The sequence below is a fragment of the Hipposideros armiger genome, unplaced genomic scaffold (assembly GCF_001890085.2).
Source record: "Hipposideros armiger isolate ML-2016 unplaced genomic scaffold, ASM189008v1 scaffold_83, whole genome shotgun sequence".
NCBI lineage: Eukaryota > Metazoa > Chordata > Mammalia > Chiroptera > Hipposideridae > Hipposideros > Hipposideros armiger.
In genome coordinates this window covers 513601-531939 of record NW_017731433.1, presented here as the reverse complement: position 1 = coordinate 531939, position 18339 = coordinate 513601, and the positions used below count along the sequence as shown (strand labels likewise).

Below are 18339 nucleotides of genomic sequence, written 5' to 3'. Positions count from 1 at the left end.
ATGTGCCTTACTGTGCGTTACACAGCAGTACCTGTGCGGCTCTGCCCTCTCTTCTAACTACAGCTTGTCCCATTGCAGCCCCACTGGCTTTTTCTGCTCTTAGGCCTCGTTCTTACCGTACTTCTTAGCTTTGGAGTTTGCTTTTCCCTCTGACCCAGGATGCTTTGAAGCTTCCATCTCCATCTTGACATACTTTTTCAGATGATTGATTCTTTTCTATTATTCAGCCTTAGCCCAGATGCCACCTCCTTAGAAAGGCCTCCTCAGACCACCCTGTCTATTTAATTCTGGTCTCTTGTGTCCCTTAATCACATTTACCATCTTTTGTCGTTTTTAGAGAATCTACCATTAAATGACATTATTTTTATGTACTTGTTTATTTTCTGCTTACCACACCTTAGTTGGAAAGAAAGCAAGGGCCTAGCCTGTCCTGTCCATTGGTGTACCCTCAGGGATGGAACAGGACCTGGTGCATTGTAGTTACTTCGGAAGTGTTTCTGAATGAGGGAGGCAGGGTAGCAGGACTGTGTGTTAGTGTGTTAGCTTGGAGTAATGCAATGTGACTCAAATGTAAGGACAATGTTGTCTTCAATTTTGAATACCCAGATCTGACACAGTGCCTGGCAGTTTCAGGATTTGACAAATGATTTTATAATTGAATTGGACTGGGTGTTAATTTATAGGTTGGAGGGGATTTAAGACATCATTCTGTCCAACTCTAATTTTACTGGTGAGATATGAATTGTCATATCTCAGGTCACAAGCTAATTTCTCTCTTTCTCTCTTTCTCTCCTCTCTCTCTCTCTCTCTCTCTCTCTCTCTCTCTCTTTCTTTCTTTCTTTCTTTCTTTATTTCTTAAGTTTGTAGCAGAGCATAGTTTTATTAAAGCAAGAGAAAGTTTACAACTCCCGAGTGGGAGGGGGTATGCGAAAACTGAGATGTCCCACAAGCTAATTTCTAATCGGTGAGATTAGACAATAAGGTTCTTGCTTCCAAGTTTAGCATTTTTCCCACTAAACCATGCTGCTAAATAAAATTTGCATTTATGTTTCAAGAACTCTAAGAAAATGTATTTCAATTTCTTATATATAAATTCTTAGTAATTTACACAGTGAAGCAAGAATATCAATAGACAATAATATTTTGCCACCTTTAGTCACAAATAAAATATTAGGTCCTTTGATCAGAAAGGTATTTGTTATTGAAGCACTGTGCAAAAAGCAAGTTACTCTGATTATGCTTCATCCATTCTAATTTATAATTAGAACAGCAACAATTATTGTTGTATTAAATACTATTCAATGAGTGATTCGTAGTTTTCATATTCTCATCAGCATTCTTGTGTGCATTAATGAGGACTCTTCTTTATCTTTCAAATATTTTTCATGTTTTCATTAGTAATCATAGAGCATATATTATTTAGCTAATACCAAGGACAGTTTATTTTGTTATATTTAAAGTATAACTGTGATCAGTGTTAATATATAATTTCCTAAATTTACTATTCCAGTGATGGAACAAGTTACTCCTAAAGTAATTTGTTATGCTCATAATCTACAAATTAGACTTTAAAAAAAAATGGTATGATCCTTTCAACAGTGGCATTTTTAATTAGTGCCAGTCTTAACTGTTTTAAATCTTAACCCTAGCAATAACATTAATAAGCTTACACAATACACATCAGAGGGAATGAATATTTACCTACATGAATAAAATAAATGAGTAAAATTAAGGACAAAGTTGGAGCATCTTCTGTCTCTTTCTATGTGTTAGTTACTCTAAGTTATGCTTTGAACATATTTCCATTAAAAAAGGTGGTCTTCCTCTTTGTTGTGTGCTACCGTAAGTCTGATCATCCCTGGAGTACTTTTTTTTTCTTGTTTTCCCTCCTCAGTTGGGATCAATTAACCTCACATACCATGACAACTAGAGGTTGTTACGAGAGTTCAGTAAGTGTTTGTACTCTCCTGAATCTTATGAAGGACATCTACATTATGATAACATTTTCTTACCTATCTGTGTTGGCAGAAGTCCAGTTCTTGCTAATAACATCTTTCGTTTGTTTATTTTAATAAGAGTTCCAAATACTTTTAAATTTTACTTGTCTGAGACACAGCACAATACAGATAGAAGAGTATGGTTTCCTCAGTAGATATAAAATTTTTTATTTTTGCAGTTGAATTACTGTTACACTCACTGTCCTGTTCTGTGAATGGTGAGCTTGCTTTGCTTGGTGGCTAGGAATAAAATATTGACTTTTTTTACATATTGCAGGGAAAAAGAGAAGTCATTTCTAAATTCTTGCCATTAAAATAATTCTGAGGGATATTTACATTTATTTTTCTTAAAACACAGGCACATTTTTTTTTGTCAGTTATTTTTCTTCAGAATTGTCTCTGAGCAGAAACAGACACAAAAGGTCAGGATCTTAATTTATTCATAATTCCATTCCAAGAAAAATTGTTTACAAAATTGATTTCTGAAATGTTCATTAAAATCGATGCCCTTTGGGACTTACCTTAGTCAGTTTTAATTGCTTAAATAATTACACACTACATTAAGATTCTTCTTAGGGTGCTAGCTACTTTCAAAGTAGATCTTTAAAGTTTAACACACACAAAAAAGGCTAACTCAATAGTTATTAAATGTTTAATACATGACAACTGCCTATAACCACTCTTCTGAATTTTATATTTTCCTTTGAGCCAATGGTTTGGGCATAATGCTATATGGCATATGTTCAGTCAAATCATAATTTTTATGATAATGACAACAGCACTTCTCTAACAAATTCATTTTTTACACAAAGCCAATTTGTGTTAAGGGAATGCAAACTTATACTCTAAATCATTCATATTTAATGTAAATATATTCATCTAATCTAAATCAGATCAATGAATCAGTACTTTACCTATGGTATGCATTTCTAAATTTGTACCTTGAAAATTCCCTTTATTAAAGAATCTTGGAACAATGCCAAATTAAAATTAGTTATGTTGTATTGGTATAAGATTTGAAGAGATTCTTTTTTCCTACTATAAAAGAAACACACATGTTGAAGAAACCAACTAAATTAACCCTTGAGATATATCAAGACAAAGCAGTGACTGCACTAACAGAACAAAGTAACAACCTGACTTAGATCTGTGCTTCTGGAACGTCTCCATAAAAATATCCTATAAAGCAGCAGAGAGTGAACTCATATTTTGGAAAGTTAGAGATGTGATCTCAATTTCTTTAGAGGCTATGTTTTTGTTTTTGTTTTTTAATATGTATACTAGCCTATTTTGCTCCATATTTTTTCTAACGTAAAAGAGGGGTAGCCAGTTAGCTCAGTTGGTTAGAGTGCGGTGCTGATAACACCAATGTTGCCCCATATGGGCCACTATGAGCTGTGCCCTCCTCAAAAAATAAATACCATAGATAAATAAATAAATAAATAAATAAATAAATAAATAAATAAATAAATAAATAAATAAATAAATAAATAAATTACACTCTATCAGGTAAAGTTGGTTCACTGGGGAGTAATACCATGTTTATCCTATGAGTTTTCTCTTATAAGGCACTGTGTGGTATTGTCCTAGAATTTAAGGAACATGGCACTGCAGTTGGCTCTGAGAAAGGTTATAAGACTGAGTGCTGGACTAGTGTGGAATTGAGTTAGTTTACAGATGCTTTACTTTAGTTAAAATTAGTTTATCTTTTCCCAAGTGTAGAAAAAATTTGGGAAAAATAACCCAGAAGTGTTATGACATGGTAAAAGTAATTTGGGATTAACAAATTGTGGTAAACTAATCTGGATGATAATCCAAAGTTCATTTTTTCATAAACTCTGTTGCATGGCTGCTCTAAGTTTGGCTGGTATTTTGTATCTTTCAGCACTCATTCAGAATTTACAAAACAGTTGATTTAAATTTTTTTCTTGCTAGGCCAGACATCACAGAGACCTTCAACAGCACATCTGCCACTTTCTAACTCTGTTAAAAAAAGCTCCCGTTGCCTTTCCTCCTCTCATCCTCGATCAAGAAGTGCAGTCACTCCATCGTTATCTAGAGCTGCTTATGAAATTTCAAAAATTGAATATATCGATATTACTGACCACAATGAGCCTTCCTCAGACCATGCTGCTGATCAACAAACCTTAGACAATTTGGACAAAGAATTAAAAGTGCTGAGAAATCTTGCAGGTAATGCTATTTTTTTCACTGTGGACAATGTTAACTGTGCTTTCTGCCTGATTCTTCATATTGCGTTCCAAGAAAACCAGCTAGCAAACACAAAAGCCTTTCACTTCCCCTCTTTGAACTATCAATTTTTTGTGTGTTTTCTTGAATATCCCCTGGTGTCACCCTGAAAATGTCATGTGTGGATGCCAACCACACTAGAGATAGTCTTCCTTAGGCCACAAAATACACAGTTAAATTGTATTGCTTAAGAACCTTCATGTGGACTGAATTTTTTTTCTCCTTTCTACAAAACCACTGAGTGGTTAACGTTTGTAGCTTTAGGAAAGCTGCTGCCCAACACACTTGTTGGAGAGTGAAGCTGCTAGGTTGCTTAAACCAGTGTTTCTCAGACTTCACCATGTACACAAAGCCTCCGGGTATCTTGTTAAAAATACAGATTCTGACTCAGGAGGTCTGGGCTGGAGCCTGGAGATTCTGCACATCTGACAAGCACCCCGTTGATGACAGTGCTGCTGGCTGGCAGGCCAGTTTGAGGAGAAATTACTCTTGTGCATTCTGTTTCCTGAACCTCAAAGGATATAGTTTGGTGAATCATAACCATATTCTTGAATTTACAGAGGTCTGGTTTGGGAACAAACCTGAGGGGAAGTAATCTTAACTTTCATCAGAAAGTTGTTCATATAGTTTGGTGGAAGCCGCTGCAAGTCTGAGAGGCAAGCCAGAACCTTCTCAGGAGCCTGTGTTTTCCACACATGGCTCTCCCTTTGGTTTCATTTGTCATTGTTGTTTTAGTGATAGTACCTTAGCATAATGACTCTGCTGCTTTCCTAAAAAGAGCACACCTTGGTTTTGAAAATTTCAAGCAAGACAAAAAACAAACAAACAAAAAAGGAAACCAGAATCCCCACAAAATCTCACTACTCTGAAAACAGTTCTTAACATTTGATGAACATCGTTTTAAATGTCTGTTTATATCATAAATATACATATAAGAATTTATAGGGCCGGCCGAGTGGCTCAGTTGGTAAGAGCACAAGCTCTGAACAACAGGACTGCTGGTTCAATTCCCACATGGGCCAGTGAGCTGTGCTCTCTACAGCTAACATGGAGAACAACAGCTCCACCTGGAGCTGGGCTGCCGTGAGTTGCCGGCAATGGCGTAGGCTGCAGAGGGGCTGCAGTGGGCTGCCGTAAGCTACTGTGAGTGGCTAGCAGCTGGCGTGAGCTTTCATGAGCTGCCATGAGACATCATCCAATGGCTGGCGAGCTACTGTCTCACCCGGGAAGAGCACAATGATAATACCAACTTGGACCAGTGAAGCAACATCCTCCACAACTAGACTGAAGAACAAAAGGACAGCAACTTGTCTGTTCCCTCCTCCAATTCCCTAATAAAATCTTAAAAAAAAAATAAGAAGATTTCTATTTAGAAGAATGGATTAATTGAAGGAAAGAGAGTAATAATTTTACAAAAATAGGTTTTGCTCTATATAATATTTCTAAAAGTCATATAGGTATTTACCCAATATAACAAAAAATTAAAATGAAACTAAAGGAAATTGTACATTTCAGATAACTACTTTTTCATCATAAGTCAAATGATATGAAATTACCATTTTGTATACAAAAAACAGTGGAATATTTGCAGTTTTATATGGGCTCACTTGTAATTTTTACAACTATCCCTTTAAAAATTAAGGAAAAATGTAAAGAGAATCAGTAAGCAATGGAGGCCATTTTAAACTATATGATTTAATTTTAGACAGTAAATTAAATCCCTGTAATAAGAGATAAGAACTCATTTATTTCTTATTTTTTTAACCGCATGTAATTATAGATACTATTGAATATATCACTGTTATAGTGATGCTACTTTTCAGTTTTTCAAGGTTTCCTTTCATTTTTTTTTCTTAGTGAAAACTCATATGGATTAAATGATCAGCATTAGCGTTTTTACTATGACTTCCCAATTGTGAACCATTTATTTTGATTCTTCTCTGGAAGGTTTGATTGTGGGATTCTTGAGAATGTCTGTGTTTTGTCTGTGGGGTCGATTGGCAAGTTGGCTAGATTAATTTAGTGGTTCACAATTCTCTTGCTTTGCACTTAGTAGGTATTTCTGCAGTCTTCTCTCCCTGAACACGTGCGAGCCAGTCCGTTAGCACAGGTTTTCCATTTAACTTTTGTTTGGTTGAATATGATTGTCAAATAGTTTTTCCTCCCAGGCAGGGCTCACGGTAGCTCTATTACTCGAGTTCGTTCATGTTTGAGCATGCCTGACTACGTTTACATTTGAATGGCAAATTGGCTGAGGATAATTTCCTAGGGTCGCTTTTCTATTAAACCTTACACATACCTATTCATCATTTTCTCAGTCTGAATTCTGCTCTGAAGTAGTTTGAGTTTACCTTGATTTTTTACTTCATCCTCTTTCTTGCATGTGACATGCTTCTTTCATCACTGGACGTTTGAAAAAAAAATTTTTTTTCATGTCTTTGAAATTCAGTAACTGAACCAGGATTCTATTTCAGTTTTAATAATTCAACACATCTTAAAACAGAGTGTTTTTTGTTTTTTTTTGTCTACAAAATAAGCTCCTTTTTATTTTCAGAGAAATTTCTGCTATTGTATATTTGAATTGCTTTTCTGTGCCATTTGGTTTTCTCCTGCTGAGAAACCTATTTTGTTTATGTTGGATCCTCTTTGAACAGTGCCTTTACTTATATTTTCTTCAATTGTTTTATCCAGTTTTTATTTTCCTTTGCATTTACTGTGATTCTCTCAAGCATATCTTCTGTGTCAGAATTTCAATTTTCAGCTGGTTATAGTCCATTCTTTAATGACTGACTTAATAAATTAGCTCTCTTAAAGTACTGCTTTCACTATCTTTGGTAATTATTTACTTTGATACGATTTCAAACTTGCAGAAAATTTGCAAGAATGTAAAAATAGTACAAGGAACCAATGTATACACTTGATCCAGTTCACAGCCTGTCTTCAGTCCCTATTTGCATCTATATACAGACACACAGAGCTCTTTTTTTTTCACTTGAGAGGAAGTTATAAACATCATGACCTTTTACCAAAAATAATAATAATAATAATAATAATAATAATAATAATTAAGTGCACATTTCCCATGAACACGGACATTCTTTTACACAACAACAGTACAATGATCAAAAGTAAGTAATTTAGCATTGCTACAATGAGAGTCTATAATCCACAGTGCATATCTATCTAATTTTTAAAAATTTTCTCAGTGATGTTCATTATAGCTTGTTTTTTTTTTGTTTGTTTATTTGTTTGTTTGTTTTTATTCCGGTAGAGGATCTAATTCAGAAACAGTTGACCATTGAATTTTTTCCTTTATGATGTCACTCACATGTTGTTTGATCTTTGAGGTTAGTTTTACTCTTTTAAAAAATGTTTTTCTTTCTTTTGTAGCCAAAGGACTTGGAATTTTCTTATGATCGTGATATATTTTCTACCAGATTGGCATTTTATGCAATCATTCTTTGCATGCTGTGGCTTCTTGGATTCTGGCTGGGTTGTTTGCAAAGCTAGTTGCTGTCATTTCTTTGTATCTTACTTGCTCCTACTTATCATGGGTGGCTTTGCTCATATCCTCTGCTTTTTTTTTATATAGTGAGACTATATTCTCCCTGAAATGCTCCTCACCTATACTCAGATCTGTCAGTCTTGTCTTGGGAGCTACATTTATGCCTTGGACACTGCACCTTTCTACCCTGACAGCTCAAAGGCTTGGGGGAGGATAGTGCCAAATTTCATTAAACCTGGTTTCAACTGTGTTCTGCCCCTGTGGGGACACTACAGGTTTTCAGTTTTCTTGCCTCAGCAAAGATCTTATGGTGGGTATTTAGGGGCTTTAAAAAATATTTCAAATCCATTTACTTACTTCCCCTTCACTATTTTTCCACAACTTAGTGTGGTATTGGTGAGACTTGTCAGTACTTTAAATAACTATCCTTTTTTTATTACTAGTTTGGTATGCATATTGGGCAGGAACTGGGGAGGGGTGGGTAGCAGCACTCAGCTCCACCCCAATGAATTTTCCCTGTATTTCTTTGGTTGCCTCTTCTCAAACTTTATTATGTGAACTTGTATCCCTTTCTTTGTTTGGTTCCTGTTATGATTTTATTTTTATTTTTATTTTTCTGCTTTTTTTATTCATTTCATTAGAGGTTGAGGAAAGAAGGTTTATAATCTTTCTGTACCCATCCATCATCATTCATTTGCTCTACTGTAAATTACTAAAAAAAAAAAATGTAAATATCCTAGGAGGTAATTCTCACACTAAAGGCAGACTCTGAAACGAAGCTTGTCTGGTCTGACCTAGATCTAAAATGATAAACATACAGTTTTTAATCAGAAGAGGAAGAGTTTTCTTATTTTGATAGATTGATAAGTTCTATTTACAAATGGAATACAGCCCTTACAAACAGTAGTCTTTTTGTAGGTTTGTTTTTAACCACCAAGCTTTTTCACTGCCTTTATCACTTTTGTTCTTCCATGCATCACTTTTCCCCTGTCTCTCTCCTTTTCTCATACACCAGCACCAGTATTTTCCCTAGAATACATAATTTTTCATATACGAGAGCAAGCTCACTCTGCAGAGCCTGTGAAGTGTGAGGGCTTTTCTGCTGGCCCAGGAGCAGAAGGCAGTCAGTCCCTCACATAACACTTGACCCAGGAACGGCTCTCTTTCTATTTGGGAAGATTGGCTTTGGATGAGTGCACAGCTTGAATGAGACGCTCACCTGGAGCCAAGGAGGGAAGAGGAGGGCTATCAGCTGAATCAACCCCATCGTCGCTGAGGTGACAGATGCTGTACGAAATCAGGCCCTATTCTAGAAAATGTACTGATTCTGCACAAGGCTTTTGCATTTTGTTTAGCATCAATGGGCAGAAAAATTCTGCTCACATTTCGCTACTCATGATGCAGCCTGGAAAAACTCCTCATGAGATTTGATCTCATACAGACACAGCTACACAATTCGACTCTTATACAAATGTAAATGTGTTCGCATCCCTGTGAAAGCTGCATTTTTGTGAGCAGCAAACCTTGTGACTCGTTTTCTGTTAGTTCTGGGATGTATCCACTTCCACTAAGTTCTATGAGAGATAGCCTTGCCAAGGAGCTGGGAGAAGAAAAGACAGAAAATAACTACATTAAGTAAAGTGTTTCTCCTTTGATTCAGATTGCTGTGGCAGATATTAGAGCCATTTCAGAAGCAGGCGAGCTGGGCACAGCAGGGGATGTGTGTGTGCAGACACAGCTTCCTGCTAAATCAGGAGACTAGCGGAAGCAGGGCAGGGTGGTAGGATGCCAGGCTCCTGGGCAGGGGGGATGTGAGTGGGGTTTTGGAACAAAACCACCACTTACTAGCTTCCAGATACTGGGCAAATTATTCTCTTAATCTCGTTTTGTATCAGTTTCTATGTATGAAAATGGGTATAATAATAGGTCCTATCATAAAATTGTTCAGTGATTGAATTCAAATATGTATTAAACATTATATTTATGGAAATTTATTTCTCTCTACAATAAGGAGTTTGGATGACATTCTGAGAGCCCTGACCAGCCGTTGGGGTTTGAGGTAGGGACACACACACACACACACACACAAACTCAGCAGTGCCTAGCACATTGTAAGTCCTGAAAAAAATCTTATATAAGGTACGAGTGGGTGGTGCTTTCTACATGCTTTAAGGTATGGTGCTCTTGGTAAGTCTAATTTTTAGTCCCAAACATCTAAAAGTTGTTTCCATTCTAAAACTTACGTTTTCCGCTAGACCACTTTGAGGATTATAGTTTGCTGTTACCTCATGCCATATTATCCTTCCCTCTACAAAAATCTTTGTAAATAACAGTACAGTCATTTATTTAATAAGCTCAACATATCAGTATGACATTTATCCAGGCACCTTGTCATTGTTTGGGTGCTGTCATAACCTGAGGAAATTTGGAAAATATCAAAGAGATACATTATGAGAAAGTATCAGTAATGATTTACTTTAAAACATTTACCTTTTCAGTAAGTAAAAATGACTCATTTGTTTCAAACTCATTCTGATTTGTGATTTCAGAGTTTTTGTGGCCCTTAAATCCCTAAGAGAGTCTTTTGTATAAGTTCATAGGTAGTTAACTGAGCCAAGTAATTAAAGAGAGGGAAGTATTTTTTCTTAAACAAGAAAGAGTAAAAATCTCTGATAATAGCAGATGTCGCCAACTGCCTGTGAAGTAAAGTAGAAAGTCAGTGGCTTCCTAAGTTATTGAAGCCTCTGTTCATTGGTTGACCATCAAGCAAGATAGTAAATTGTGAAAAGGTCCACTTGGGCTTCATAGGTAGTAAATTAAGTAGATAACCCTTGTAAAGACAGTCAGGTTATCATGGGCTAGAATGGCAATAGTTTTTCTTTAGGGCACCTTTGAATTTCAGGAAAAAAATTGAGTGCTACCTACAAGTGAAAATCAACATGTTAAAAAGTTTTTGATAAAAGGAATATGAAACCATTCAATGAGTGATAATAATCACTGTTTGTTTTTATATGTAATGTTCCTCCATTTTATCTTCATAGCTACTCAGAGGATGATAGGATAGGTGCTATTTTTAATTTCCACTTTGTGGGTACAGTAACTGAGGCTCTGGGTGATGTGCCCACCCATGGTTTCCCCTGAGTGCATAAGAGCTCAGGCAGATACCCAGGCACACCACCATGCCACAATGCTACTTAGATCATTTGAAATCCTTACTTCAAATCAATATTGGGACCACTTAAGTGAGAGAGGGTGTGGGCAGAATGAAGGTAAAGGGGAGAAAATATGGAGGGATAAACAAGGAAAGATACAGTGGCAGAGTGGAAGAGAGATGGAGGGAAAGGAAAGCCGGAGGCTGATGGGCTGGGGATGGGACTCACAGGTACCAGGGCGAGTGTGCTGGTTGTCATACCCTCCTAAACATTGGCATGTCATTTGTAGGTATGTTTAGAAAATGAAGGGCCCACAGGGGATTGGTAACTTGTTGAAATTCACACCACCTCCCAGTCGAAGAACTGGAACTAGACCTGAGCTCTTTTAGCTCACCAATATCATACATCACTATGTTCCAGAATCTAATTCTCTAGCTTTCAGCTTCTCTCCTAGTTTTCCACCAAGTCAAAGGAGACAGACACGCAAGGTATATTTCCATGCCCCAATGACTGGAAATGTTACTTGTGGGAATGCAGTTAATTCAGAATTTGGAATTGGTAGGATTCCAGTGCTAAAACCCAACAGTGATTCTTAGATCTAAAGAATGCCACCAGGAGAGGTATTCACCCTCTGTTAGGCAAGAGTCCTAACTGAATGAGCACCAAGAGCTAACTCAGATTATGCAAAAAGAATGGGCCTGGTTTTACATAATTATTCATTCTCAGAATTATATTTCAGAATACCTTTCAAGTAAGCAGGAACAAAGGTGACTTCACTTGCTTTTCAAGGCCTACTGAATTTCTCCATGTATCATACTCCATTTGAAAATCACTGGGCTAAATAATTTTAAGGACACTTCCAGTTGTAAATGTATTGAGTCTATCTTGCAGCAGAAATAATCCAAGTTACTTTCAGTAGGGGAATCTCTGCTTGCTCAAAAACTTCAAATTGATACTAACCACACACACACACATTTTTTTTTTCTTTAGTCAAGTGTGTAACACACTGTAGTTTGGTGTTTGGTTTTTCTGTTCAGGAGAATGTTTACTTGGGACTTTCATAAAAGTGAAGGGGAGACTAGCACCCAGTAATCTGATCAGTTTTAAAAGCCATCATAGCATAACCTTATGTACAAGTTAGATGGCTCTTAGAATTTTATCGATGACAAAAGGAAGCCTTTATGGCTTTTCTAATATAGTAATCATTTCTATACTTGCGTTTTTGATAGTTTATATAAAATATATTTGCTTATACATTTTGCTTATCTGACTTGTACTGTTTGTCTTTACCTAGGCTAAATCAAGGCCAACTTCCTGAAAAGGGAGAAGATTTAAGCTTCTTGCTCTCCTTTCACATAAAAATGTTTGTTTTGTACCCAAACAAAGCAAGGAAGCTGGAAAAATCAAGGGCAGCTTTGCCAAGACTAACCTTTGCCTCAGATTGTATGGGGGTGAACCTTTTAGATCTTAGAAGACAAAATGAGATAATAAAGCACTTAACATTCATGCAGTTTGAGGAGTTGCACAATATTCTAGCTTTAAAGAGGATCACTGGATTTTCTTTGGAATTTTGCGAATTCTCAGGACATTTGGCACTTTTCTTAAGTGTAATGTATATTGAAAATATACATGACTGTGTGAAATAAGTTAGACAAAGAGACAAGTGCTGTAAAATATCACTGTATATATGGAATATTAAAAAACTGAACTCACAGAAACAGAGGCTTAGACTGGTGGTTGCCAGGGCCTGAGGGTGGGGAAAATTGACAGATGTTAGTCAAAAAGTACAAACTTCCTGTCGTAAGATGAATAAGTTCTGAGGACTTCACATATACAGCCAGGTGATGAAAGTTAACAATACTGTGTTAGATACTTGACAGTTCCTAAGAGAGTAGATGTTAAACATTCTCATTACAAAATAAGGAATGGAAATTTCATGGTGTGATGGAGGTGTTACCTAAAACTGTGGTGGTTATCATTTTGCTATATATATATATGTGTTTCAAGCCAACACATTGTATACCTTGAACTTAAACAATGTTACATGTCAATTATATCTCAATTAAGCTGAAATAAATAAACTTGGGGAATTTGCTTTAAAAAAATTAATATGATTAAAGTGACTTAATATTCATGCCCTAATTTGGAATCTCAGATCAAACTTACTTCATACTCTGCCCACCCCATAATCATTAGAAAATTGAGGGATGATTAAAAATCTGTCCTGGCCTTCTTTATGCTACTTATAGTTGACTCTGGATAAACTTTCAGAGCCCTATGCTGTGCATTTGTTTCTTGAATTTGTGTTGACAATGCATGAACTAAAATATTTCAGATCCTTCAGAGAAAGTTTACAGCCTAACCTCAGAAGAGTCACCAGCCTCCAGCAACCATTTGCTGAATATCAACCAGACTATTCTTGATTTTCTTAAGAGCTTACGTGCAACTGGACCCTGTGAAATTGAGGAACTAAGGTAGGTTAAGACGCAGCTTATACGTAAAGATAGTGCATAGTAACAATTTTCACAAGCCCTAACTAGTTCTCCTTATTATATTAAGAAAGATTGTCCTCAGGGTCAGCCGAGTGGCTCAGTTGGTTAAGATTTCACTCAAGAGTGCGAGCTCTGAGCAACAGTGGTTCAATGCCCAACCCAAGCTGAGCTGCCGCTGAGCTGCCAACACGAGGCAGGATGGCTCAGCTAAAAAAAAAAAAAAAAAAAAAAAAAAAGAGGAAAGATTGTCCTCATGTGTGTACTTTGTATGACTATTCTTTGTAAAATATTTGTATCCTTTGCTGACCTATTATCAAGATTTAGTACAAAGCTTATGAAGCTGTTACTTTAATATAAAGAGAATACTCTGCTGCAAAACGTGTGTCAGAAAAATGAAAAAAAAATAGAAATTTAAAAATCCAACATTTCTTCCTATATTGATAAACAATTTCCTTTCTTGCATTAATTAACCTAATAAATTTCAGTACATTGCAATAATCTGAATAAAAATTTAAAAATAGAATATTGAGAAGTTTCTTTTTTGAAATCCAGTCCAGGTTGTTAATGATAGAATAGCCTTTCCTCACATAAGGCAAGAACATTAAGACATGCTGATTAGTTTATAAGGAACATAGATGATATAATAAATGTTTAAGAAACGTATTTTATCATGTGACTCTACTATTTACATATAGGAATCCTTGGAAAGGGAGGAGGGTTTCTTCTAGAAGGACTAAAATAAATGTTAAACAGCATTCCCTTGAATTATAAATTCTTTCGATTGGTTTGAAGTCTAATATTACAGTAAAAGGGAATCAAGAGTCTGGTGCTCTTCCTTTCTGAAGGAGGAAATAATTTAGCTGTGGTTCTTGAATTTTTGCATTTCCAACACCACTTACAGTTTGTTAAAACAGGAATCAATGTCACGTTGCTATTTTCCCCCTAAAGTCATTAAAAACAAAGTAACTAAACCTCTCACCTACTCTCAGCATCATTTCATAAAAGAAAGGACATTTAATACTAAAAATATAAGGGGAACATGCTAGGAACATACTAACGGAATAAAATGCAGTTCTTTAAAATTAAAAATTTCACATAAAAGTTATTTCTTGTTCTTATTTTCTGTTCTCTTCTTGGACCAGTTAATTTTTTTTTCTTTTTTTTTTCTTTTTTTTTTTTTTTTGGTCACAGATCTGCCCTGGTCCCCAGACCAGAGTTTAGGCACTGCTGATTTAGCCTGTATTGGGCATTAAAAAAGAACCCAAAGGACAATTCTATCCATCATGGGGTGAAGTATTTTACATTATGTAGTGTCATACATGGGCTGGCCATCTAGATAACTTAGACCCAAATATCTGGATTGTGCAGGCAGGCTGCCCTCTCTTCCCTTACTCTACCTCTCTTCTCAAACCTCAAACACCTGTGCCCTAGAGCCTCCTCCAACAAGTTTCCTCTCACAATAAAATGCGACACAGTAAAATAACTAAATAATTGTTGTCATTAATTTTGGTTTTGGCATGTCTTGACTGGCTATCCACGCAGTCCTAATTTACTGTATACAAAAGAGGTGATTTATCTGGCAGCCTATTCAAAGGGATTTTATTAAACAGCCAATGGAATGATGAATGCCCGTAATGATGACCCTGAGGCTCTGCAAGTTTCTGAATTGCCTGCTGAATCATTAGTGAAGACACAACCAGAGACCGTAAAATCTCTCCTTGGTACCACTGCAGCTTTAGTTTTTGGAAGAGGGAGAATGATTGAGAATTTCTCATTAAAAAGAGGCTTGCTGTATTGGGCACATTACGACCCCAGCCTGTGACAGCCCCCTCACATCTGCCTGCCTCCAGTGACTTCAACGTATGTAGTATTGATCAGAAGATAAATGAAGAGTTGAAACCCAGTTCTGTATATTGTGTATTGATCTTTTAATGTATTTCCAGCTCTTCTGAAAAAGATACTGAAGTTCAGTCTCTGCTGACACTTTCTGAGAGCAGCCCAGAAGAGGAGGAAGAGGATTTTCTTGACAAGCAACTTGTCATCACACTACCATGGTCAAAGAGTACCTAAGTTTCAGTGCTTTTTCCATTCTGTACCCCGAGTAAATGGAAAAAAGTAACAACTGAAAGAAGTACCCAAGTGATTCCTTGTTGAGGTGCTGCAGATTTTTGATTATTAATGTCTGATATTTCAAGGTTTGCAGACTAATAAAAGTAAGCAAAATGACGAGTTTAAGGGCTTTTTCTTCCAAATTGTCTATTGTATGTCAAATACTAATCTATATTGCAGGTTATATCAGTAAAATTTGGTGAATTAAAAAAAATGACAGCTATAACTGTATCTCTATAACCTACCATAAGCTGAAAAGTAATATTTAATTATTAATCATATTTTAATTATGTCATCAATAAGAGTGTCAATTTGACAACCGAGTCATACTTGGCAATGTCATTAATTGCACTTGAAATCCATTTTTTACTTTGGTAATTACATTTTTTTCTGTTAGTGTTTTGATATTTATAGAAGTTCTGATAGCTTCAAAAATTGCTACTAGAATAGAGAAACAGGACCCAAAATAAAGTGGACATAATACTTATTTTATATTTTAGTAAAACACAGAAAAGACCCTCAAAGCATCTTATTTTGGGAGGGTCAGCATGATGGTTAATTTTATGTGTCATCTTGGTGAGGCTACGGTAGCCAATGTAGATAACTTACACCAAAAAGTTTGAATTGTGCAGGCTCCTCTCTTTCCCTACTTCACCTCTTTTCTCAAACCTCAGACACCGACACACTAGAGCCTCCAACACAGCTTCCTCTCTCCACAATAAAATGCGACAAATAAAATAACTAAGTAATTACTGTCAGATATTTGGTCAAACATTATTCCAGCAGTTTCTGCAAAGGTATTTCTCAGATGAGATTGACATTGAAATCAAGAGTGAGTAAAGCAGATTATCCTCCATAATGTCAGTGAGTCTCATCCAATCAGTTTGAGAGCCTTAAGAGGAAAAAGACTGCGGTCCCCCACGGGAGAGGGAATTCTGCCTTCAGAGTGCATTCAGGCTCAAGATGCAGCGCCGACTCTTCCCTATGTCTTTAGACTGCCGACCTGCCCTGTAGATTTGGGGTTTGCTAGCCTCCATATTGGTTCTGTTTCTCTGGAGAACCCTGACTACTACATTTAGCTTGAGGGACTGTTGTGATAGACAAAGAAAAGAACAGATATGGAAGTACTTTGCTAGTCTTGGGTTCTGGTAAATAATGGGGTTGGTGGATATTCAAGGTTTTACATGATCTTGTAACTCAGGGGCTTAAGAGCAGAAGACATGGGAGGATAGTTTTATGGATGTCACTGTGACTTTTTAAAAGTCTGTTGACTTATCATAAAAACATCCCTGCAGCTTGGTTTGCCATCACCACAGCAAAGTCATATCTCAGGGTCCAAACTCTTTTGTCTGCTCTGTGATTCTGGATAGTAGCCCCTTATTCAAGATAGATGGTTGTTTAGGGTAAATTTATCTTTCATACTTTTTCCATGGCATCAATAAATTGTACTGGCATTCACACACATCGTTTACTCACGGCACAAAAAATGATGATGAAGAGGCCCATAGCCATTTCTATGTCTTTTAATATAAAAATGCCCTTTATTAAAAGTGATTCACATCAATGAACAATAAGCAATCAGGGAAGCCAATCGTACTATCAGAATAAATTTTCCTCAACAGAAATAAATATCTTAAAATGAAGACAGTGAATCCTCAGTCATTTTTGCTATTCTCTTAGCATTTTCTCCATCAGCAATCCCATAGAGAGACAACAGTGAGTCACCCTTGAATCTTCATTGTTTGTCTCAAAAGCCTTTCTGGCATCTTGTCCGGAGGCTGCTAGCTTTCTGAATTTTAGTGTTTATGGTTAAAATGGGGATTGCCTGTTCATCCGTTAAGATAGGAAAACGTTATTTTTCTTTTTAGCACGTCCATTCAGGTGTGCCGTTTCTTGACCCTCCTTTGCTCTCAGACAGCATCTTCCTTATACTCCTGATGAAGAAAATCCTCCCTCTAAATGCAATTTATAAAACTCCAGTGTTTTTTCTCAAAGTGGAAAGAGGTATTGGCCTACTCTCATTAGGGAAGTAGGGCCACTGCTCTTCCTCCTGTATGTCCAGTCATAGCTCGAGTCTTTTATGGACTAGCTCAGAAAAATATTGTATAAGATACCATTGCCTTTTACAACACAGGAATTTTGAAATAAAAATTAAGCTGCGCATTAGTTTTCATCAGTGCATTTCCGACTAGAATTTGAGATGAGGAGTATACCACTGACTTTGGCATTTGACTTCCAAAATGACATTGAAATTAAGCATGAGGGTCCTCTGTGGCAGAGCAGAGCAGACCCCCTTCTGCCTTTATTTGCTTCTCATAACCACACATTTAGAAAAGTTCCTTAGCTCCTTTGCCATTAGTCTAATGAGGAAATAAAAACTAAATAAGATTAGAGCCTTTGCCTGAAGCAGTTGTGATGTGTTCTCTCATTTTGAAGCTCAAGCTTAAAATTGCTGTTTAAGGCATGCACCTAGCTCTGACTGTGGAACTGAGTTACAGGCATTCCGGAAGAACCACAATCATTCCCCAACACTGGAGTTAATACATGTACCTCTCACAACTATCAGACAAATGATCTCGTGATTATACATACACATTGCGATTTAGTATGCTATTATAGTTTATATCAGACTTGCCTAGTGGTGTAATAGCCATGTGAAATTCTATAGCTTTACAGCCCTGGACATACATGTGATGGAAACAAGTTGACATTACATGGTATTTGATAGCATTAATATGTTATTTGATATTTGTTGAAGTCATTTACATTTACTGCATGCAGAGTGTGTCCTACAACACAGGCCAGTGGGATACACCACCCTTAAGACCACTTAA

General features: G+C 36.5%; 1 protein-coding gene across 1 annotated transcript in view; it reads left to right on the top strand.

The window, feature by feature from the left end:
- ZBBX (zinc finger B-box domain containing) overlaps positions 1-15622 on the top strand; it is a 113694-nt gene extending 98072 nt beyond the window's left edge. Inside the window, exons 18-20 of the mRNA XM_019643911.1 lie at positions 3933-4190; positions 13240-13378; positions 15340-15622. Of these exons, the coding sequence (XP_019499456.1) occupies positions 3933-4190; positions 13240-13378; positions 15340-15466 (524 nt within the window). The 3' untranslated portion in view covers positions 15467-15622. The remainder of the gene's footprint in view (positions 1-3932; positions 4191-13239; positions 13379-15339) is intronic.
- The last annotated feature ends 2717 nt before the right edge of the window (positions 15623-18339 follow it).